Here is a 25,271-nt window from a genome sequence, read left to right on the forward strand (position 1 = left end):
TTATTATTATACGAACTACAAGCCAGGATGGTTTGCACTCATATATACTTGCATATATAGCATTTTTCCATTAAGAAGAAAAAAAGATGAACAGAAAAAACATGGAGAGCAATGGGGAGAGCCATAGCAGTAGAAGTGGTAGCTTCAGGGAGGGGTTCGGGTTGGCTCCGAACGAGGCAAAAGTTCACACTTTGGTTGAGCTTGGTAGTGTTGATTATACACACACTACTACTACTACTAGTCTTCTTCAAGATGGTGATGATGATGATGTTGGTGAGGAGAGAGAGAAAGAGCAAAGAAAACCTCTTACAAACTCTCTATCTCCTAGGCAGATGAAGTCCCTTGTTGCTCTTTGTGACACCCTCTTACCTTCCATCAACAACAACAACGTTGTTTGGGGCTCTGATGATGAATCTGTTGCCAACTTCTACAAGACTTCGGCTTCCATGGCTGGAACACCTGAGCATGTAGGACTAGCCACCTTTAACATTAATTTTAAGATTTATATCTCTCTTCTTTCTCTCTCTTTTTTTTTTTTCACAATATGATTTTTTAGCTAGTCTATCTTGGACTCTTTTTTTTCTAGAGAAAGAAGGAGATTTTAGTCTTGGACTTGATTTGCATGATTTTGATTTTTCAATTATTTTAGTCTTTATCAATTTGAAATGTATTTTTTCAAATAATTTCTTCCACTTAACAATAAAATGACATGTATTTAACTATATTAAAATGGTGATTGTTCTGAGATGAACAAGTGACATAACATAATTGCATATATGTCAAATCATTACAGAAACTACTGCAAAAATTTCAAAATTTTCAAAGAATAAAAGTAAATAAAAAGTAGGACGAAATATACATTCAATCATATTTACAAAATACATTTTACTTTTTCTTCACAAAAGGATGTTAAGTTTTTCTTTATTTGATTGGAATAATAATTAGTTTTATTTTGCAGATAATTTTTCCACTGTTTTCTCTTTATTTTGCATAATATTATAATAATATAATATGAAACTAAGATTCTAAACGGAGAGATAATACATGCAAATTTCACAAAACTCTCTAAATTTAAAAGAGCTTTTTTTTTTTGCCTGTTACTTTACTTTCAACCGACAATTCCTAACTTTAAAGAAAAACACTTCTAGAATCATAATAAGCCTCTTGACTTCTTGTGTCACTTGACAATGAGTAAAATCATTTTATCATTTTTTTTCTGAATAAATCATTTTATCATCTTAATTATAACTTCCTCATCATTTCTGTCATTTAAAAACATATACAAATTATATTTTCCCAAGTTGATACAAATTTTGTCGGTTATCATATATATTGAACTAATATCTAACTACCATTTTTTTTTTGTTTTTTGGGGGGTGTAATTTATTTTGTAGCTTGGGATATTGATAAGTGAGAAGCTGAAGCACCCAAGTACATGGCTGTTGTTGCTGACACTATGGCTACTATCCACATGGTTTGGCACATTCATACTGTGTGGTACGTTGAGCCTCTCAACAAAGTTTCCTTTCTTCCATAGCTACCCAGAATTGTCTCTTCTCAAACGGCAAAAAGTTATGCAGTCTTGGTCTCTCAGTTACCTTCGACCCCTTAGGATGTTCTTTAGAACCATCAAGCTTCTCACTCTCCTTGTCTTCTTCACTCAGGTAATTAATGACCTCATTCTTATCGAACTGTAGCATGAGCAGACCTTACACAAATTAAGAAACACCATGCATTTAATGTCTCTCTTGCTTCTTCTTTTCTTGCTTCGTTTTTCTTTCACTGTTTTTTCTTTCGATTCTATGGCATTGCTTAAAATGTGTTTGTTTCTCTTTCTTTAATTGGCATCACTTAAAAAAGTTTTTTATTCTTTTTCTTTCTTTTGCATTAGTAATTGAGATTAATTTTTATATATTATTACTGTAAAATTTAAATTGTCCAATTAATAAAAAAATCATGTTAAATAGGACTTTTAAAGTGATATTAATTATAAAAATTAACAAATTCATTATATATATGTCGATTTCTAAGTAGTTGATTTATTGTAAACATACTTTACGCTAACAATGTATATATTATTTTCCAAAAATTAATAAGTGACGCTTTTATCAGCTAGCTAGCTTTCATAGACGAGTGAATTTTATATTTCCAAATTGTGAATAGTATTTGGAATATAATTAAGTACTAGATTTTTCGTTGTTTAATTAGTGTTTAAAATCAAGGGTATCTTTTTGTTAAAGATAGTGCTTGATAATGTTTATTAAAATAAAAGTATAATTAATGTTATGTCTAGAAATATAGTTGAGAGAAAGGGACGGGGAGGAAAAAGATGGAAGGAAAGGGAGTCAAGTGGTGGAGATTAAATTGTATCCTTTTGTGTTGAGAAAAACAAACAAACAAAAACAAAAATCTCAATTTGACAGTTGAAGTCAATAAGAGGAACTGATCAGGAAATAAGATCCTCTCTAAGTTACTATAATGTGGTAATCATTTTGTAACTCGTAATATTTTTTTTAGGTAGAATATGTTTTTAATCTCTTTAAATAAAATAATATTACTTTTAATTTTTTTTAAATAATTTTTTAAGTTTCTCATTTATAGAAATATATTATATTTAGTTTTTGCTCTCCACAAAAAAAAAAAATCCTTTTAGTATTTCATTTATGTAAAATTTGCATTGTGCAATTAATACATATCTTAAATGAAAGAGTACTAAAACCGATAAAAAAAATGAAAGATTAAAAGAAAACACCTTAATTTTTATAGATTAAAGGTAAACCTTATTCTATTTGTATGAACTAAAAAAGTATTTAACTCTATTTTTCACTTGTTTTTTTTTCTTTTTTTAAAGATAATTCTTTTGGTAAAGAATTGTTCTTTTCTTAGGTACCCGTGGGAGATGTTTTATGACAATTTTTCTATGTAATAAATACCCAATAATGCAGGCCCATTATTGAAAACATAATTAATTATAATTATAAATTTTATATCTTTAAAAGGATTGATTATTAACATTTATAGAATTGAATGAAGTTCCAGTTTGGGAAAAGGCATTCATTTTTTTTTTGTTGAAAAGTTCGATTCAAATTTTACTTCATGTTTTATTTTGATATTACTGAAAGGCAAGAGTTAATTCTATAGGAATAATAGTTAAGGAAATAATAGAGATTTATTATATAAAAGTCAAAAAAGTATTAAATGCTAGCTGTTGATTAATACTAGTGTTTTTAATTGGTTGACTTGTATACCAAAAAAAAGAAACAATGCACTAACTTAAATTGTAGTCTAGATGTTTGCACCCAAAAAGCTGGATGTCTTAATGATAATGTGCATGCACAAGAGCAAATACACTCATGACAAATGACAATAAACGCATGGCAGCACGAACTTCTGTTCACAGACTCAACACAACACTTAAGACTTTAATTTAGAGGAGATATATTCAGATACTTCCTCGGCTGTTATTTTATAGGAATCAAATTTAAAAATATTGTTGGTTACATTTTATAGCATCAAATCTAATTTATAATGTTTTTTATTAATTATTTTTAAACTAAAATGTCTCTGTAGTTAAAAGAAAAGAAAATATATTGACAAAATTAAAAGAAAAAATATTAATGATAAGAATAATTTTATAAAAATTTATAAGTGCAAGACAAATTTATTATTATTATCTAGTCCCTTTATTTTTAATTATAAGATTTTTTAAAAAAAAAATTGATTGTTGATTTTTATAAGATTACTTTTTAATTTTTACATGTATTAAATTTTTTTTCTTATATACTTTTACTTAATTATTTTTCTTCAAACGTTAATAAAAAAAACAAGTAACTGGAATGAGAGAAGAAAAAAGTAATTTTAGAATCATAATACAAATAATTGAAAATTTTAATGTGATAATTACTTTTCTTAAAAAACATTAATAAGTTTAAAAAAAATTCTAATTAAGGACCAATCAAATAATAAAATAATGATTTTTCTTAACTTTGATAAATTAAATAATTGAATCTTATATATAAAAATTGAGAAAGTAGAACTAAAATTAGTATTTATTTTAAATAAAAAAATATGCCTAAATAGTTTATTATGAGTTTACTTTTTGTGAAATTCTTTCTTTAAAAAAATCTTCTTTTATAAAAAATGATTGGTGAAAAATTACAAAGTGTTTAGGTAAAAATTTAAGAATCAGAAATAAAAAAACAAAAAAGCATTTTTTTCTTTTTTTGAGATATTTTTTAGAAACTATCTGTGCATGCTTTTCTAAAAAACTAAAAATTACATGTGGTAGAGTAGAGAAAGCGTATTATAATTACAAACACGGAAAAAAAAAAAAAAAAAAAAAGTGGTTCAAATGAGAGTGACCAAATTGCAGACGTGCACCTTTGGAATGGTTGTTTCTTGTCTACGTGCACCACCAGGGTTAAAATGCAGTGTAACTGTTTCATATATATAAATACTGCATATAATCATTTATGAAGTAATTGTTAAAATGTTTCATTATTTATGGATTAAATTTAATAATAATTTTTTAAATATTATATTAAGTAAAAATATTTAATTATAATTGTATTTTTTTACTGTTATTTGTTTTGAATTTATAATATATAAAAAGGTGTTTTTTCGCTAAATAAATATATTACTTTCAAAATGCTTTGAGTGTAATTTTGTAAAAAAAACGGTACTTCTAAACTTTCGTGTTCAAACAAGTTAAAAAGCATTTGTATTTTAAAAAGTGTTTTTTTTTATCAATATAGCCAAACACAAATTAGCTTAAGTTTATATAAAAACATTTTCAAAATAAACCCTCAATATATAAATTAGAATAATTATTTTCAATTAGAGTATTTTAGAAATTACTCTCTAGCGAGAATGTTTTTAGAGATTTTACTAACCTCTTATCTCCTTAATCTATCATTTTTTTAATTTTCATATTAATTTTAATATTTTTAAAAACTATTAATAGTTTAAAATAACCATGTATCACTGTAAATTATTCATCATAAATAAAAAATAATGTAATTTATACGTCCAAAATATTTATTTGATAGAAATTTTGATTATAATATAATCATATAATTTGTATATTTAAAATTTTATTTATTATACATTTAATTATATAGAATATACATTTATCCTTTGTATTGAAAAACTAAAATACTAATTACTTTTTTAAAACACAAACAAATGAGCCCTTTTAAAGAAGACTAATTTGAACCAAAGAAGGTACAACTAAAAACTTTGAATAATTAGTTGCAATACAAATTAACTGTAGCTCAAACAAATTTCTTTATAATATTAAAGAAACCAAACATTATAATCGTCAAAGATATTACACAATCACCCCTCTTAATAAGTTTAGAATTGTAGGGAAGATCACTTGAACTAAACAACTTTTGTATCCAGTTAAGAAGTTTTCAAATAATGGCTCTATTTGAATGGGGTGATATGCAAGTATTTACATAGATTTTTTACATTAATGTCCCAAAAGTCAAAGTGAGAGGAGTGTTTTATTATAAAAGTTAAAATGATTAAATAGTAATTCTTAAATTAAGAGTGAAGGTCCAAATTTAATGGTTAATATTAAATGCACGTGTATTTAATGTTGACTCTCTTAGGTGTATTTAATATTTATAACTAAAACTATCTTCATTCAATATTAACAATTAAGTTGGGATCTTCTATTTTGATGTAAGAACTACTGTTATATATATATATATATATATATATATATATATATATATATATAAATCAAGGCAACAAATGCTCACTGCGTGTAGGGAGCGTACGCATTCATACTGAACGGCTCTAGGTGTTTTTCCACATAATTATTGTATATTTGATTAGCATGTGCAAATATCCAAATTAAAGTCCAAGTGGTCACTTACAGCTCGGACATTCAATCCAACCGTACCTAAGGTAGGAATAATGTCCCTCTCAAGGGTCATTCATGTGTCCCTCATTCAATTTTCAGGTACTATTCTTAAAAATTGAGATTGTGGATCCTAACTATACTAAAACGTTTCCTTTGTTAAACTAATATAGACCCACAAGGTCTATACACTGGTTTTGAATTAAAAGCTGTGTTACTACTGCCATTACGCAAGGAAAACACCAAGTGTCCCACAATAATGGGAAAAGTAAATGATTCCAGCTCAAGAAAAGGAAAACATTGAAGCTGGAATACTATTTTCACTTAGCTTTCATTGTGAAAGCTACTGCTCCTGTGTCATGCACAAAAAATAGCTGATAAAACAAATCAAAATGTCAATTTGTGTAGACTGTCCGACTCCTCAGAAGAAGAAAAAAACTGTCTCAGACATTAGCTTGGTCCTCCATCTAATGGGGTTTGATGAAAAGGAAATATGGTTACAGTATAATGATCATTTAAGACAATAGCAATGTGTTGATTAATTTATATATGTATCATAACTTTTCTCTTAATTATTTTCAGACATATGAAAATGAACATAAAATTTTATGGAAATTTCATACAACTCTTATTATGGGTACATCACTCTTTTCTTTTTCTTTCCTGACTGAAAATTATGTTTCACATTTTCAATAGTACACTTGGTTTAGGCCAAATGGGAGATCTAAGAGTAGGATTGATAGATTCCTTATCTCTAGAGATTGGTTGGATGCTTGGCCGGGGTGCTCACAATATGTGTAGATAGAAATGTATCCAACCATTGCCCTATCTTGCTCAAGGTGTCCAACTTTAATTGGGGAGCAAAACCATATAGGGTCTTGAATTGTTGGTTCCAGCATAAAGGTTCCAAATCGTTTGTGGAGGAGGAATGGAGGAAGATACATGTGAAGGGATGGGCAGTCTATATTTTGAAAGAAAGGTTAAAAATCTTAAAGGGCAAACTTGAGGAGTGGAACAAAGTGGTGTTTGGGGATATCCATCAAAAGAGGGTATAGGTGGAAGCGTCCATTGCGTTGTTGTTGGACAAAGAAAATGATGTTGGGGCCTTGGGGAGGAGGATATAGTTAAAATAAAATCTTTGTTAGGAGAACTTTGAGAAATTTTGAATAGGCAAGAGTCACTTCTCCATCAAAAGTCTAGGTCAAAGTGGATAAAAGATGGAGATAGTAACTTTTGCTTCTTTCACCAAAGTGTCAATTGGAGGAGGAAGCAGAACTCCCAAAGTGTCAATTGGAGGAGGAAGGAGAACTCTTTGATGGGGTTAATGGAGGATGGTTGTTGGAATGAGGAACCTAGTGAGGTCAAAATAGGTGTCAAACCATTCTTCCAAAGCAAATTTCAAGAGAGGGGGGGGGACCAAAACTTGGAGGGGTGACGTTCACTAAGATTAGTCATGAAGATATATTTTAGATGTAAATTACAATGTTCAAGTTTAACAATATTGAAACAACCGAAAACGAAATAAGACAAGCAAACCTAATTAAAGGGGAGCATTGATTTGCAGGGAAGTAACACAGTCTAGCTGTTTTTTTGTTAAGGGTGCTATCAAAGACAGATACTGTATTTGTTGTCTTTCTGGGAAGGTCAAAGGTGCAGGGAACAGATGAAATAAGGCTAATATAATATTCTAACAGGACTTGTTGCATGTTTTGAATGTGAAGAAAGCTACACTGCTACAGTCTTTAATTAAAATATAACAAATCCACCATAGCTCTCAAGCATTGCAGGACTCTTCGATATCAATTTTTTTTAAGCAATCAAACTCTGAGTCACTATACAGTCCGCAAAATATCCCTTTTAAGTCTCCATAAAATCAAAGAAAAAAAAAATACCCCCACATTGTACAGTCTAAATTAAAATACCCTAAATTAATCTTCCCGTGTTGTTGCCTTCCGTAAAATGCATATGTAATTTGTACCAGAAAAGAAGATTACATACAATGAATATTCTATTAAAACTTGATACACATGATTATCAAGATTCAAGGGTTGGATTTAAGAAATTTGTATTTTAGAAAAATTATAAGGGAAGTAAGTGTCTATAAGACTTGTTCCTCGAGTAAGTGAATGCCTTGCATATATATACAAAACCATATGTTGTCACGAAGTGTTTGACATATTAACCATAACTAATTCATTTTCAGCTAGATGAAGCAGAAGACAACCCATCATGGAAGGCAATTGGGTATTGTGGACCTGATCCAGAGTTCAAATCACAGTTGAAGAACCACTTCTTTACAAAGCAAAGAGGACAAGAAGAAAAAGAAGATGATGGCACTGAAGATGTTAGAGGACCTCTTTACAAAGGTCTTATCCGCATAAATAACCCACGAGACATCATTACAGATTCTCTAAGACGAGTTGGATTCTCTGTCTCTGCTACTCCCAAAAAGACCAAGGCTTCTACCCTATCATCTCCTTCTCTAGTTATAAAATGTGATGCAGTGGTTGTTGGTTCTGGCTCTGGAGGAGGGGTAGTAGCTGGAGTTCTTGCAAATGCTGGTTACAAAGTTCTGGTCTTGGAGAAAGGAAGCTATTCTGCTAGGAACAATCTTTCCCTTCTTGAAGGACCAAGCATGGATCAAATGTACCTCTCCAATGGTTTGGTTGCTACAAACGACATGTCTGTGCTAATACTAGCAGGCTCCACAGTTGGTGGAGGGTCTGCAATCAACTGGTCGGCCAGCATTAGAACTCCTCAACATGTGTGCAAGGAGTGGTGCGATCGCCACGAGCTCGAACTATTCGAGAGTATGTTGTACAAAGAAGCCTTGGATGTTGTGTGTGAGAAAATGGGAGTGCAATCTGAGATTGATGATGAAGGGTTCAACAATGCTGTTTTAAGAAGAGGGTGTGTAGAAATGGGGTATCCTGTGTGCAACATTCCCAGGAATGCTACATCTGATCACTACTGTGGCTGGTGTTGCTTGGGGTGCAAGGATGGAAGGAAGAAAGGTACATTGGAAACATGGCTTGTGGACTTGGTGAAATCAGGGAATGGTGCAATCATTCCAAGTTGTGAGGCTATTCAAGTCTTGCATAAGAAAAAGAAAGGAAGACACAGAAAAATAGCAAGGGGTGTGGCTTTTGCAATTGAATACAAGGGGAAAAAGGACATTTGTGTAGTGGAGTCAAAGGTCACAATTGTTGCTTGTGGAGCACTTAGTACTCCAGCATTGCTTAAAAGAAGTGGATTGAAGAATGAAAACATAGGGAGAAACTTGCACCTTCATCCAGTGGCAATGGCTTGGGGCTACTTCCCTGATTCACCTTCACCTGAGTTGTGGCCTGAGAAACATAAGAAGAGCTATGAAGGAGGGATTATGACAGCAATGTCCACAGTTGTTGCACAGTTTGACAAATCTGGATATGGTACAGTGATCCAGACACCTGCATTGCATCCTGGTATGTTCTCAATTCTAATGCCATGGACTTCTGGTGCGGATATAAAAGATCGAATGCGCAAGTTCTCTAGAACGGCTCATGTGTTTGCGCTGGCAAGGGATCAAGGATCAGGAACTGTGAATTCGCCTTCGTGTATAAGTTATCAGTTGAAAGACATTGACAAAGAGAATTTAAAGGTTGGACTTGAGAAGGTACTGAGGATTCTTGCAGCAGCTGGAGCTGAAGAAATTGGGACACACAACAACAAGGGAAGGAGAATAAATGTGAAGCAAGTGAGCTATCATGAGTTTGAGAAATTTGTGAAAGAGGAAAGTTCAATGTCTTTGACAGACATTTCAACCCCATTGTGTTCAGCACATCAAATGGGAAGCTGTAAAATGGGTACTAATCCAAGGGAATCAGTTGTGAACCAAATGGGAGAGACATGGGAAGTGGAGGGTCTTTATTTGGCAGACTCAAGTGTGTTTCCCACAGCTTTGGGTGTGAATCCAATGGTCACTGTTCAGGCTATTTCTTACTGCACAGCACAATATGTTCTTGAAGTTCTTAGAAGGAAAAGAAAGTGAAGAGAAAAGAGAAACAAAAACTTTTGCTGTGCTAAAAGCACTTCAGTTTCAATAATATTAAGGGTGATGTTCAATTCAACAATCAATCAAAAAGTAGCATGCTAGAAGCATTAGTGTATTCCACATACCAGTGGATATATTTTTACTTTTGTAATATCAGATATATAGGCCATTAGGCCATGTTTTTTTAAACTTCTCTGTAAGCATCTATAGGAGAAAGAAACATAAAGGTAAAGTGAAATAGTCTTTCTCTCCTAAATAAAATCAATTTATGCACTTAACTTCTATAGAAGTTCTTTTATTGAATTTTTCTAAAACTAATGTGCATAAAGTTGATTCTAGCTTATGACAAAAGCTCTTTTCATTTTACTTTCTCATTTTCTTCAAATGCATATAGAAAAGTTTATCTAAAGACCCATAAATGTAACCATTGATGTGTGTTTTATTCTATTCATCATATACTTTATATAATAAGCCTAACTAATATGTATGTCTACAAAAAAAGGGATATTAACTGTTAACGGGACAAAGATTTTTTTCTAAAGTGTCCAAGAGTCCGTAATTAGTCATCAAGATATATCTTAGATGCAAATTACAATGTTCAAGTTCAACAATATTGAAACAACCAAAAACAAAATAAGGCAAACAAATCTAATTAAAGGGGAGCATTGATTTGCAGGGAAGTAACACAGTCTAGCTGTTTTTTGGTTAAGGGTGCTATCAAAGACAGATACTGTATTTGTTGTCTTTCTGGGAAGGTCAAAGGTGCAGGGAACAGATGAAATAAAGCTAATATAATATTCTAACAGGACTTGTTGCATGTTTTGAATGTGAAGAAAGCTACACTGCTACAGTATTTAATTAAAATATAACAAATCCACCATACCTCTCAAGCATTGCAGTACTCTTCGATAAGCAATCAAACTGTGAGTCACCTAGTCCGCAAAATATCACTTTTAAGTCTCCTTAAAATCAAAGAAAAAAAATTAACCCCACATTGTACAGTCTAAAAATTAAAATATGTATTTAAATACTAACAACTTCACCCTAAATATCTAATAGCTTATAATGTTCTTAAATACACCAAATAATAAATTCATGAACATTAAATAAATTATGTTCCTAACACTGAATTTAACAACTTACATGAATAATTTACATGTATGAAAAATGTATAATAACTCTAATTAACAGAATATAATCACTAACTAATATATATATAAAACAACTAATAAGACCAATTAAAATGTGAATTTAATGCACATTAAAACAGACAAAGAAACATATATTCTAATATTATATTCAATTATAAATTGAAATCAAGAAAATATTTAATTAAAATATTAGCATCAAAAGCTAATAATAATATTCCAAAAGTAATAAAACAGACTATTTAAAAACAGCTAAACAACATTACCAAATAATGTTTCTAACATTTAAAAAAAAAAACAAAATCTAATAACATCGAAGCATTTTTTTTTTCCGCTTAATATCTCACCAAACAATGCAATTATATTTAAAGCTTTCTCCAATAAATATAAAAGAAAATCTAAACATATGTGAATTAACTTAATATGCCTATGATGACCCACTAACTATTGGATGTATATCCAATAAATATAACAACAATTTAGGAACACAAAAAAAAAATCACCGTAAAAGACAGCGAAAAAAATTGCCATGAAAACATCCCATAATATTATCAAATTACCTCTCACTTATAATCTATCACATATCGCACGTCACTATCACAAATTAATCATGAGTATTTCACACATGTTAGAATTAATCACATAAGTAACACTTTTCAAACTTTCTACACCATTAGTATTCATATATGGTGAAATAGTTTCAAGCCCCACAAACCCATTAACAAAAATAATATAAACTCAATCTAGCCACACTCGGGTTGGTTCTCATCCATCACAAAACCAAAGCTCTTACATTTTGGTATAAACATCAATGTTTTTCTTTACCAATTTTTTTTTGTTAATTCAAAACTGAATCAAAATACCAAATTTCTCAATTAAATTATTTATTAAGAACATCTCAACTTAAGATGACATCTCACTATCATCAAACCATTACGACAGGAGAGAAAAATAAAACAAATTAACATTTGAATGATTAGGATTAGAAGTCTATCTTAAATTCTTGAGATTCTTATTCTAAGACCGTCTAATCACAAACCACGATCTCATGAACACATAATGTTTGATAAACACAAACCTTAACTCAATAAACTTATAGAGTTCATCAAGACAATGACATTAGCCTCAAATGTGTGTTAGACACGCTATCTTTAAGGATTTATCCAGGTAAAGCACAAAACCCTAGGATTTAACAAACCTTTCCTATGAACATGGAACAAAATTTGGCAAGAACAAGAAATAGAATTCAGAGAGAAAGAAAGAGTAATTAAAAAGCAAAAATATTTTCATCTATCTGGAGATTTTGATTTAAAAAAAATTGAAATTGCGACAGAGCAAAATCTAGAATATTAAATTTGTCATCTATCTGGTAACCCTTTCAAATTTAATTTTTTTGAAATTCTCCAAAAGAAAAAACACAACATGAAAAAATTTCTCTCTTACCAAATACCTTAGAGTTTCATTCATCATCCTCTCTCCCCTATCATTCTTGGGTGAATTAACACAAAATAAAGGAAAGGAGGCAAAAAGAATTGGTATGAAATTCTATATTTTAATAATAGCAATGATTATATTATTTATAGTCTGTACAATGGGAAAGAATGACCTAAAACCTAGGAGGATAAGATGGAATCAAAGCATATTCTTGTACTATTTATGGACAGCTCATAAATGTAATACATATACAAGAAAAATAAGAGAAGGGAAATAATGCTCTGTTGTCATATATTGTTGTTGTTATGTGGTATTTAAGCTAGGATTATATGTTTTCTCTGTTAGCCCCCCACAAGCTGGAGGTGCAAAAATGTTTTGTAACTGCAGCTTGGAAATATTGGTGTTAAAGGATTGAGGAGGAAGAGTCTTTGTGAATATATCCGCAAGTTGATTTGAAGAAGGGACAGGGAGCAGTAACATGAGTCCAGCTTGGGATTTTTCACGGACTAGATGACAATCAATGTCTAAGTGTTTGGTGCGTTCATGAAAGACCGGATTGGCAGCAATGTGAAGAGCACTATGATTATCACAGTAAAGTACGAAAGGCTTGGAAAGGGGAATTCGTAGATCTCTTAGAAAGTAAGTAAGCCATTGTAATTCACAAGTTGCAGAAGCAAGAGCTCGATATTCAGCCTTGGAAGAAGAACATGAGACTGTAGTTTGCTTCTTGGTTTTCCATGAAACAAACGAATAGCCCATAAAGAAGCAATAACCAGTAATAAAGCGCCTAGAGTCAATACACGTTGTCCAATCAGCATCACTAATCCCAAGTAGATGAGGAGAGCAAGTCCTTAGAAAGAATAAGCCTTTGACTAGACACCCTTTGAGATATCGAAGAATGGGAACAGCTGCAGCATGATGAGCTTTTGTTGGTTTTGACATAAATTAACTTAGTTGCTATGTAGCAAAGGCAATTTCAGGGTGTGTGCTTGTCAAATAGACCAATCTTCCAACTAGGCATCTATAAGGTAGGGGATCATCAAGAAAACCAGAGGAATCATTATGGAGTCAAAGAGAACTATCCATAGGAGTGGAGGATGGCTTACACCCAAGCATACCAGAATCTTTCAATAAATCCAAACAATACTTGCGTTGGCACAATGAAATTCCTTTATCAGAATGTCCAACTTCAATCCCCAAAAAATATTTTAGTTTCCCTAAATCCTTTAATGTGAAAATTAGTGTGAAGAATACGCTTAATGCGTTCAATCTCAGCTAGGGAACTACTGATCAGCATAATGTCATCAACATATACAATTAAAGCAGTAAAGTCAAAATTATGAGCCTTGATAAACAGACTATGATCAGCTGGGCATGTGAATAACCACAAGTCAGCAATAGATTAGATAATTTCTCATACCATTTTCTGTTGGATTGCTTTAATCCATAGAGTGATTTCTTCAATTTGCAACTCTGACTTGATGTGTAACCAAGCAAGCCAGGAGGGATTTCCATGTAAACGTCCTCCCTAAGGTCCCTGTGTAAGAAAGTGTTGCTAACATCTAATTGATGAAGGTGTCATCGATTATTGATGCTAGAGCAAGAACAACTCTAACAGTGATCATCTTAACAACAAGGGAGAAGGTTTCAAAGTAATTTATGCCCTCAATTTGAGAGTATCATTTTGCAACATGACAAGCCTTGTAACGCTCAATGTTGTCATCCGGTAGTCATTTGATCTTATATACCCGCTTGCACCCAATTGGTCGTACATGAGAAGGGATTTGAACAGTGTCCCAAGTTTGATTCAACTACATAGCCTTGATCTCACATTTCATGGCATCACGCCAACATTGATGTTTCACAGCTTCATGAAAACTGGTGGGTTCGTGCTCAGATGACAGAGTCATAAGGAAATGGCGATGAGAAGGAGAGACATGAGTGTATGAGAGGAAATTCTGAATGAGATATGCGCTTGTTGATGAGGATTGAGCAGACTTGAGGGAAGGAATTTGAAATTGATAGTCAGAAAGGTAAGAAGGAGGATAAGTGTCGCGGCTGGAGCGACGTGGTAAAACATGGTTAGACGATGGTGAGTTTGGTGGTTCTTGGATGTGTTGATCAATGATGTTAGGGTTTGGTGTGTCGATTTCAGGAGGAGTTGAAGGATTTGGGAAAGGTGATGATGAGCCATTGGGTTGAGGGGGGGTTGGGTTAGTGTTTGTTGTGATAGGTGTGGATGGGGTAAAGTGAGGTGGTGTGGGTATGTATATGAAATTGGGTCTATAGGTGAATTTGGCTGGGCTTCGCTAGTAGAGAGGTTTTGGTTTGTGTGGAAGGGAAAGAAGGATTCATGGAAAACAACATTTCTAGAAATGAATATTTCTCTTGTTTTAATGTCTAAAATAACATATCCCTTGGTACCATTTTGAAAACCTAAGAATGCCCATTTTCTTAAACGAGGTTGAAACTTGTGAGTTTGATTATGAGTTGATGCATAGCATAAGCAACCAAAAACTTTTATCATAGAAAAATTTGGGTGAGTTTTGTATAAAAGCTCAAATGGTGTTTTATAAGAAATAATGAGAGAGGGAATGCAATTTATGAGGAAAATGGCATGTTTTATTGCATAGGACCAAAAATTTGTTGGAATTTAGATTGAAACATAATGGCCCTAGCTACATTGAGGATGTGTTGATGTTTGCATTCCATTCTTCCATTTTGTTGAGGGGTATACACATGACTAGTTTGGTGAATTATACCCTTTGAAGAGAAAAATTCTTTAAGAAAAAATTCAAGGCCATTATCAGATCGAATGCATTTAATTTTTGTTTCAAATTGATTTTCAATTAAATTAATAAAATTTTGAGCATGTGTCTTCACTTCACTTTTTGATTTTAATAAAACCACCCAAGTATATCTACTAAAATCATCAAGTATAGTAGGGAAATATCTATGTCCATGAATTGATGATTTAGAAAATGGTCCCCAAATATCCATATGAATCAACTAAAAATTTTTAGAGCTTCTACTCGAGCTAAGAGAATAGGAAAATTGTTTTTGTTTAGCCAAATGACAAATGTCACAAATTTCATTAGAATCTTTTGAAATAAAAGGGAATTGTTGATTTAAGACATTAAGACGATTTCCAGATAAATGACCTAACCTAAAATGCCAAAGCTTGGGGTTATTGATGTTGGTGGTGGTGATATTGTTGGTAGATGGGCTTTTATCCTTACCAACTATCAAGTAAAAAAGGCCTTCCTTCAAGTTAGCCAAACCAATCGTCTTCAACGTGCTTTTGTCCTGTATTTCACAAGAAATTTTAGAAAGATCACTAGAAAAGGTAATATGACATGGGAAAGTGTATAATAACTTTGGGATAGACAAAAGATTGAAGCTAAAATCAAGAACAAAAAGAACATTATGGATAATAAAATCTGGAGTGAATTTTATGCTACCTGAAATGTGGGCTTGGACAGTGGATCCATTGAGTAAATTAATCTTTACTGGTGTAATTGTAGAATATGTATAAAAACAGTCTAAGGAACAAGTTATATGGCATGTGGCTCCAGAATCAATTACCCATGGTGTGGTGTGTGAACTAAGAGTGTTAAGTGTGTGTGTGGTGGAAATAGAAAAAACAAAGTGACTACCAAAACCAGAATTATGAAATTGATTTGGGCTAGAATGAGTGAGGTTGGCTCGTGTAAGAGTAGTCTATGAGCTTACACCACTAGGTCCAGAGGATTTGCTGAGAAGATTCATCAACTATTGGTATTGGACCATTGTGATGTGAAACCCATGACCCTGAGCTGAGCTTTCTTTCTTGTTTTCTCCTCCATGGGTTAGGGCTGCCACTTCAGCGTTGTTCACCGCACCTCCACTTGAGGAGGTTGTGCCGCCACCAGAAGCAGATTTGTTGTTAAAGAGATGTGGGCGACCTGGGTATTTCAAATGTCCAGGAGGGTACCCAAACTTAGAGTAGCAAGCATCACTGGTATGACCAAGTTTGTCATAGTGGCTACATTTTGGCGGCGTGGTGTTCGATTTCTGGAAGCAAGAATCAATGGTGTGACCAAGGCGGGCACAAAAGTTACATTTACGTGTCAATTTGCCCCCCCCCCCCCCCCTTGTTGTGGGTTGCCTCGGCCTTTGCCAGAAACAGCATTAACAAATGGGTTTGTGTCTAGAGCTAAAGAAGTTGGGTTGGAATGTTGTCGTTCATGTTGGATAATCATGGAAAATACTCAATTGGCTGAGGGAAGAGGATCGAGCAAGAGAACCTGAGAACGCACCATGGCAAAACGCTCATCAAGGCTTTTAAGGAAACAGATGATAAAATCCTGTTAGTGGTAAGTCTTTGCAGAGCAAGAACAAGGAGGCAAAGGGCGATAGTTATCTAGTACCTCCCACAAAGACTTAAAAGTAGTGTAGTAATCAGTCACAGAGAGAGAGCCTTGTTTAAGAGCATAGATTTCCTCCTGTAATTCGGCGAATCGAAGCAAATCACCTTGAGAGAAGTGTTCACCAAGGTCATTCCAAATATCAATAGCATGCTCAAAGAAAATAACACTTTGAGCAATGGAGGGAGAAAGCGAGTTAAGTAGCCATGACATGAGAAGCGTATTGCATCGCTCCCAGGAAGAATAAATCGAGTTTATGGGCTAAGGAATTGGAATAGATCCATTAAGAAAGCCCATTTAGTGCTTGGAGATAAGAGCCATTGGAAATGAACGTGGCCAAGATTGAAAATTATTAGCGATAAGTGGAGGAGTAACAATAATAGATGTGGGACTCTCATTGGGATGGATATAGAAAGGGTTGGCTAGGTTCTGACTGGGATCGGTGAAGGAAGGTGGTGGTGGTGGAGTGGGAGGTGGAGTAAGATCCTCCTCACCAGATGAGCCGGAGGTAGCCATAGGGAGATGGCGGCTGGAACCCTAGAGGGCTCTTGATACCATAACAGAAAATAAAGGAAAGGAGACAAAGAGAATTGGTATGAAATTCTATATTTTAATAACAGCAATTATTACATCATTCATAGTCTGTACAATGGGAAAGAATGACCTAAAATTTAGGAGGATAAGATGAAATCAAAGCATATTCTTGTATTATTTATGGATAGCTCATAAATGTAATATATATACAAGAAAAAGAAGAGAAGGGAAATAATGCTCTGTTGTCATATATTGTTGTTGTTATGTGGTATTTAAGCTAGGATTATATGCTTTCTCTATTATGAGTCACGCGACACTATCTCCTGCACTCCTCCCTTCTTAAGTCTCAAGATTTAGCATAATATCAAATTATAACTACTAATATAATAAAAAAGGAGGAGGATTAACTTACTTTAGGAATAATTTTTTCTTATTTTTATCATTTATTTTCTTAAATCTAATGGTTATAATAAGTCACTAATTTTATCTATTAGAATTTAAGAAAATGAGAGATCAACTTACTCTAAGATTAATTCCTTTTAGAGAATTCTTTTAGAATTATTCTTTATCATCATTATTTATTTTTTAAAATCTAATGGTGATAATAAGTTAATTTTATATATATATATATATATATATATGATGAAGTTATGTGCTATAGTGCATATACCAAGCGTGAAATTAATCAAACTTGGGATTCATCTTGAAATATACTGTACAAGAAATAGCCATGCTAAGCGTGATCTCATTATTACGAAATTGAATGAAGCTTTTAAAATACTAAATTTGGCCCGGGACGCTTTTAGCGTTTATGAGTTTGTTCCTTGAATAATATCTATTTTTCTGGGTGAAATTATGATTCCTTGGCGACCTGCAGAATTGCTTAAAACTGTAGAAGCAATTGAGAAATAGTGGGTTGAATAATGTAAATGCAAAATAATATACCAAACCATCATTAATCTATGAAGGTGGGATCCAGGGGGTTCCTATACAGGGGAGTAACCACCTCGGATAGAATGTGGACAAATTAAAGTGTCACTCTTTGGTGTAAGTTGAAAAAGAAAATAAATTATTCCTTTGGACATTGGATAAACCAGTTAGTGGGCTAGCTTTGGCACTTTCTTTTACATAATTAATAATAATAATAATTAATAAAAGAATTGAATTCCTTTGGAAGCCTCTCATTGGTCTCAAATTGTTGACCTTTGAATTTTGCCTCTACAACTTGCTGGCGTCTAGTGTAGTTGATAATTTCTCCTCTCTCTAAAACCTTTTTCTTTTCAAAAAAATGTGTGTATTATGGTGTCCAAAACAATGTCACCCCATTTGTTTGTGTCTTTTTGTATGCTGATGCTGATTTGCTTGGCTTGATTTTAATGTTGAGAAAGCCGAACCATTTACAGAACACACCGTGACTAGGACCAATATGGCTGATCCAACATAGGTTCCCCCTTTGACTAGGTAGCACTCACCTTTCAACCACCCTACCCTATATGGCTGCTTTCTGTTCATGCTTGTGGCTGCAATCAATAAAATAGCTGCAAATCCAAAGCTAACCCTGCCAAATATTACAATTTTGGGACTTACAATTTATGCTTCAAAGGCAAGAAAACATAATTGATCTCAAGATTAATTAATAACTTCTTCAATAGCAAAAGGGTTTTCTGGTTTTCCAAGGATAAATAACAAACCAATTATGTATGTTGTACTAATTTATGTGGCCTTCTTTCCTAAAAGTGAAACATTTGCCAACCTGTTCCCACTTCCCAACATTGGCTGGCCATATCATGGCACACATTTTCATAGTGATCCGGCCTTTTTGTTACAAAAGCCAATAATATAAAAAAAAGAAAAATTCGATGGTGTTCATTTTTCATAATTTAATAGCAGAAATAAAAAAATATGGATATTTGTATTTACAAATTACAACAAGAAGTATGTGTCAATTTTAATAGCAAAAATGATGATCAAGCATAAGCCAATAATAGATTAACCAGCTTTATTTCATCAATCTCTAATTGCTGAATGTGAAGTAACAACTAACAAACAAGAGTGCAGAATATTGATAACCTACCAAGATATCAAAACCAGAATCTTTGCGATAGCAGGCACCTTGAAGTGGGGTTTATTTTTTCTTCTCCAACAAGAATACTTTAATAATATAGAATTCCCAATGATCTGGGCAAGAAAGAAACTAACCAAAGCTGCAATTCCCAATCCAAATGCCTTGCTTGATGGCAAATAACATAGTTTCCCATTCCACCTGAGATCCTCCTCCTGCAAAACAAACCAATTAAGCTAATAACTAATTAGTACCCTTTTCAAAAGTCCTAATTGCAGGACTAAAAAGTCAATTAAACAACACAGTAGTAATCATTTTTCCACCTTATTCCTCTTTATCTCGGCGGCGATACACAAGACAAAGGAAATCAAGCCAAGGGAGAGGGAAATTATGATGAAGAAGAACACTGTGAATTTGCATCTAGGAGGTTTTTCCATGCTGTGGTACCGGTTTTGTTTGTATGAAGAGAAATCACTTGAGAAGAGAAGACAGAGTAAGGAATAAGTTTAATTTGGAAATTGGAACCTTCTCAACGCATACAAAGATGAGTTGGTGCTATGAAGGTGTTGTGTTGCCCACACCCCTTTTTCTTTGTGATGTTTGAGACTTCTTAATAAGTAAGTCTACCATTGCTTTGAAGGAGATAATACCATTCCTTGTTGAATGAGAACTTCCTTTGGAAAATTCTTGTTTATTGAAACTATTTTGGTATCTATGGTAGCTGACTAGCTGGTCAAATTCTTCAATTGTTTAATCCTAGAACGTGGTGTGCATCCTAGAAAGAGAAGAATCTTAATTCACTAAAACGGTGATTGGAGTAAAAATATATATTCGCATTATGCATATGTATGCATATCAGCAATAGTTAAAAGGACAAGGAGGTTGGTTTAGTGCTTAAGGAATAATCCAACCTTCTCCGTTTGAGTCCTTGCTAATAAGGAGAATTAATATGTAAATGGTCCAAAAATGTTTTTAGTTCGAGAAATTATTAGACAATGTAGGTCGGATTATTGGTCAAATGATAGATAATGTAGTAATTTTGGATCACTTAACAATTTTTCCTTTTAAAACACAGTGTTTGAATGGTCAACTTTGGATGCTTTTGAGTTTCCGTTGGTTTTGCTCTTCTTCCTATCTCTTTCCTAAGTTTCTTTTTTGTGTGTTGACAGGGTCTCGGAAGAACTTAACTCTAGAGTTATCAATATCAATATCAATATGTATATACAAATGATTTTATATTCTTGTTTTAGTTTATAAAGATGGATAATTTTTTAAATTAATAATATGTAACTAAGGTATTTCATGATTTGAATGTTCAAATTAATAATGAATAATATAAATATATATTATAATTATTTAAGTTAATTTATAATATTGAAATATATTCTGATTCAAATTTATAATAGATGTTACTCAATCAATTAAACATTATACCCATAATTTTCCTTGTATATAATCAATCGATTGAATATAGAACCGATAATTATATTAGTAAATCATTTTTTATATATTTCTTTATTATTTTGCTTATTTACATTTCTTTATAAGTTTAATATGCTTACTTCTATAAATATGAAATAAAGAAACCAACTACATAATTTTCCGTACTAATAAAATCACCTAATTTTTTACAATCATCAAAAGAAGAATTTTTTTTTTAAAATAATAATGTTTACGCACCAATAAGTTATTGATTTCATACCTTTGATTAAGTAAGATTTCAGGATTAAAAAAAATTTAATGAAAAAACTGTAGAAATGTAATTGACAGAGAATACTTAACAAATCTTATCAAATTTTTTCAATGAAGATTAATGGTTAACAAATGTCATAGCCACTCAAAACAATCATGTTTATGCATTTTATCGTAGTATTAATTCTCCTCATTTTAGAACTTATGACACTCATTTCTTTCATTGAAATAAATTTCTTTTGTAGCCAATCTCAACGTTACCCAGATCTGCGACCCAGATCTCTCGAAGCCGTACCTATTGGGGAGTGGAGTTCGATCTCACTCGGTGACCAAGATTGAAGGACCTAACGCGTTGGAGAAGGGAGGGTGTGCGAACGAGTTAGGTGCAGATTTGTTGTCTCAAATGTTTGATTCTTTTTTTATTATTATTATTGAATTTTGGGGAATTACCATTGACTCAATTTTTTGGTCGGTGAAGACTTTGAGCAATTTCTACGTGTTGGGTATTTATAAAGCAGGGGAGTTTCTATCTTTTATAATTTCTGGAAATTTGAATTTGCTGAGAAATATTGTTGTTATAGCATATTTAATATTTGTGGATTATGTGATAAACTTGAAAAATTAAAGTAGCTTCTCGACTGTCAATGTGTCAAATGGGTAATAAACAACTTGAACCAATAAATTGCTGTACCAGTTTGTTAGGACATATTTGTATGATATTTTGTTATTTTTGCCGTTATTCTTGAGTTGGTTCAGAGAACACCTATACAAGCTCAATTGTCTCATCGATTAATAGTAGAAAATGGGTGTTATTCGTCATTTACGATTAATTAACTTTTATATTGAATAATTATATGAAATTAGTATTTTTTTTCTTCAATTTATGGTTCTTTTTGTAGGAATTGTACATATTTTCATGTTTAGTTGATTTTGCTCAACAGATACTCCCATTTTTGTTAATTAATGTGAATCAACTTCCAAATGAAGAGAAGGTTAAGCAGCTGATGTCTCACTAAGCGAGACACATGCGCTTAGCGAGTTACATCCGCTAAGCGAGGCACTCAGCCCGCTTAGTGCGTGAGAAAACCCTAGAAGAGGATCAGTCACAGATGCCCGTGTTCAACGCGCCGCAAGCTCGCCCAACGAGTTGTTTGTCCCTTCTCGCACTCAGTGCGCCTAGCTCGCTAAGCGAAAATTCACTAACTCACGTTTAGCAAAAAAATGACGCTAAGCAAGCCTTCAGAATCTGAAACGTCAAGGGTTAGCGTAGAAAGATACATACACAGAGAGGGAGGAAACAAAGAGACACATAGAAAAACGAAAAACAAAGCAAAGCTCCTGCCTTCAAGAGAGTTTAGGTTTTAGGAGTGATTTTAGGGTTCTAGGGGTGGAGGAGACATCCTCATCACTTGTAATCTTAGTTTCTCTTCTAATTCTCATCCTTTGTGCTGAAAGTTGCTAACTTGCCATGGAAGCCTAGATCTCTTGTTGGAGATTTTCTGCTGAACACTTGATGTAATATCTCCTTACTATCTATTGTTGTTCTTATGTGTTCATTGCTTCTATATGTGCTTATTTCTTGCATGTTTATGACTTGATCACTCGTTTGTATGTAAAGTTAGGATTTTTAGTATTGGGAAGTGCTTTAAAACCTTAGAAATTGATAGAGCAGGCTAGAAAACTGTATGCCTGGGGACGGAGTGTAGTGATTTAGTTTATATTATTCTATAATCTTAATGTGACTCGTTTAAACCAAGTTTGTTGAGAGATCAAGGACGAAGTTTAAATAGAGTTAGACCCATTCGCTCGAGGGATCTTGGTCTGGGTAGTTGTTTTTAGCATAAAAACACTAGAACAACATTAAATAGAGAAAAATAATTAGTAACATCAAGGTAGGTTCAGTAGAATGACTCAACACTTTTACTTAACTGTTTTCACCTCTCACTGTTAGATACTTTAGTTTGTAGTTAATTAGAATTGTAGACAAAAACTTTCTTTTGATTATTTACTTGTTTTACACAAATGTTTACCTATTGAATGCATATTTTCTGAATGAAACAAGTTTCCTGTGATTCGATACTCGGTTCTTACCGTTTTATATTACTTGTGCGATTCAGTACACTTACTGATTAGCATTCGCGGATCATTATTTTCGAACAAGTTTTTACCATGAAACAAGCTCCTTTGATTTTTAGATTGAGATTGTTAGGAATATCCCTTCCAGAAGTTATGTGAATGGCTAGAATGACATTCAACCATAATTGCACAATCCATAAGGGTCCAACAATATGTTTCGTTTTTTCCTAAAGTGTCCATAATTTCGACAACTTCACCCATTACCTTGTAAACAAAAGCTAGTAGAAACTTACTAAGTCAAATGTCTTCTCCAAAATGAAGAGTTTGGGCCAAGTTGTAACTATACATGGGAGTTTGAAGAGAGCGAGTGCAGAGAAGATGTGAAGACACCCAATACATTAGAAATGCTATATGTTCTTCATCTTCTTTAGTGTCTTTTGCATTCATCATAGGTAGGAAATCAATTGCTAATAGCTTCATAGTTCTTCATGCCCTAGAATGATAATCAACTCAAGACCCTTATTCGTTGTCGTCATTGTCACTGGTGGTGTTGGCAATGGTGTGCTTCTCTTAGTGTTAGCAGAAGTGTCTTGATAGGTGGAGACGTTGCATTGTGGAGAGGCAACCATTGATGAGGATGAAGAAGGATTGAAAGAAGATACTTAAGTGCAGAGAAGGGAAGCTTATGAGTTAGGGATGGCAAAGAGTAGTAGTAAGAGCTAAAAGGAAAGGTTTGGTTTATATATATTAGGTTTCAAAGATAAAATAAAATTCAAAATTTGAATAATTAAATGTACTTTTGAATTAATGATGATATTAGCCTCACACATTAATAGAAAGTCGATTATAGTCGTAATAGAGATAATCATGCTTATATTGGTTAGCGAGAAAATCACAACCATGATTGGATTGTGTTCTCAAGGACATTTAATGATATGCTATGCTTTAATTTGGCAATATATTAAAATAACCTCAAAATAATTGAAAAATACTATGTTCTAGAAAGATTGTAGTCGAACACACTATTTTTGGGGGGCATTTGTTATCTTTGTTATGTAAAATTTGTCTAAGTTATGGAACTTAATAATTTTTATGAACTTGTTTCTGAGGAAAATGAAGAGTGCGTTAAAGAATGATCAACATTTGAAGTAAATTTTGAGAAGTTGAATTCGTCATCGAAAGAATTCATTTTGATAGAAATTGACGTTTTCGACAACCTTATTAAAACATGTGTGTAATTTGAAAGCGCTTAGAAACAAGATCGTTTTGAATTGTGGAATACCAGGTGTATGAAGTCATCAAGTAACATTAAATATGTGTATTTAAGAATATTATTTTTTCACATGTCAAAATCATAGAATTCAACCGTTAGTGAAATTTATAAATAAGATATGTGACAATCATTTTTAGGTAGATTGAATCATTATTGGTAATTCCTCAAGCATCGAAAGACGTCGCACATCAATATTAACTACTGTTCAGAAGGGGTCATCGTGTATTTATTTATTCTCACTTTTAATGAATTGTTGTTTCTTTACTTTATTATATTTTTCTAAACTCTTAACTTTTTTCAATATCCATTTCTTCTCAAAACCTTTATTATTTCAATCTTTGTTTCTTATCAAAATTATTATCAAAAATGACTTTTATATATAGAACATTATTACGAAATCTATTTAATCTTATAAATCATTATATGGCACAATTATAATTATTTATGAATGTCTTTATTGGAATCATTATCACCGTATGCATTAAATATTAAATAATTTTTTGATAAGTTGAAAACTATAAAATTATTTATTTAATTTAAAATAACTTACAATTGAGAATAGATTTTATGTCTCATTTTTTAATATTTATTTGTTAATAGAATTATTTAGTGAAATTACTCTTTTATAATGATAAATTATTTTCAAAAAATAAGTATAATTTCCATAATTAACAACAACACAAAAAAATAAAAATAAATTAACTCAGTGTTATATTTTGGATAAACAACCAAATTTGTTCCTAA

The 25,271-nt window shown here is 32.4% G+C and overlaps 2 protein-coding genes across 2 annotated transcripts; one reads left to right on the plus strand and one right to left on the minus strand.

Annotated features, from left to right (window-relative positions):
• Positions 1-24: 24 nt before the first annotated feature.
• Positions 25-10,091, plus strand: LOC100778208 (long-chain-alcohol oxidase FAO4A). The gene is made up of 3 exons (XM_003547685.5): positions 25-467; positions 1,395-1,664; positions 8,073-10,091. The coding sequence occupies exons 1-3, from the start codon at positions 87-89 to the stop codon at positions 9,897-9,899; spliced, it is 2,478 nt and encodes an 825-aa protein (XP_003547733.2). The 5' UTR covers positions 25-86; the 3' UTR covers positions 9,900-10,091.
• Positions 10,092-18,224: 8,133 nt separating this feature from the next.
• Positions 18,225-20,406, minus strand: LOC100500694 (protein MODIFYING WALL LIGNIN-1). Its single transcript, XM_003547686.5, has 3 exons — positions 19,810-20,406; positions 19,499-19,701; positions 18,225-18,982 (listed from the first exon to the last, which is right to left on the minus strand). The coding sequence occupies exons 1-3, from the start codon at positions 19,921-19,923 to the stop codon at positions 18,742-18,744; spliced, it is 558 nt and encodes a 185-aa protein (XP_003547734.2). The 5' UTR covers positions 19,924-20,406; the 3' UTR covers positions 18,225-18,741.
• Between the last annotated feature and the right edge of the window lie 4,865 nt (positions 20,407-25,271).

Source organism: Glycine max, chromosome 16 (assembly GCF_000004515.6).
Source record: "Glycine max cultivar Williams 82 chromosome 16, Glycine_max_v4.0, whole genome shotgun sequence".
In the NCBI taxonomy this organism is placed as follows: Eukaryota; Viridiplantae; Streptophyta; class Magnoliopsida; order Fabales; family Fabaceae; genus Glycine; species Glycine max.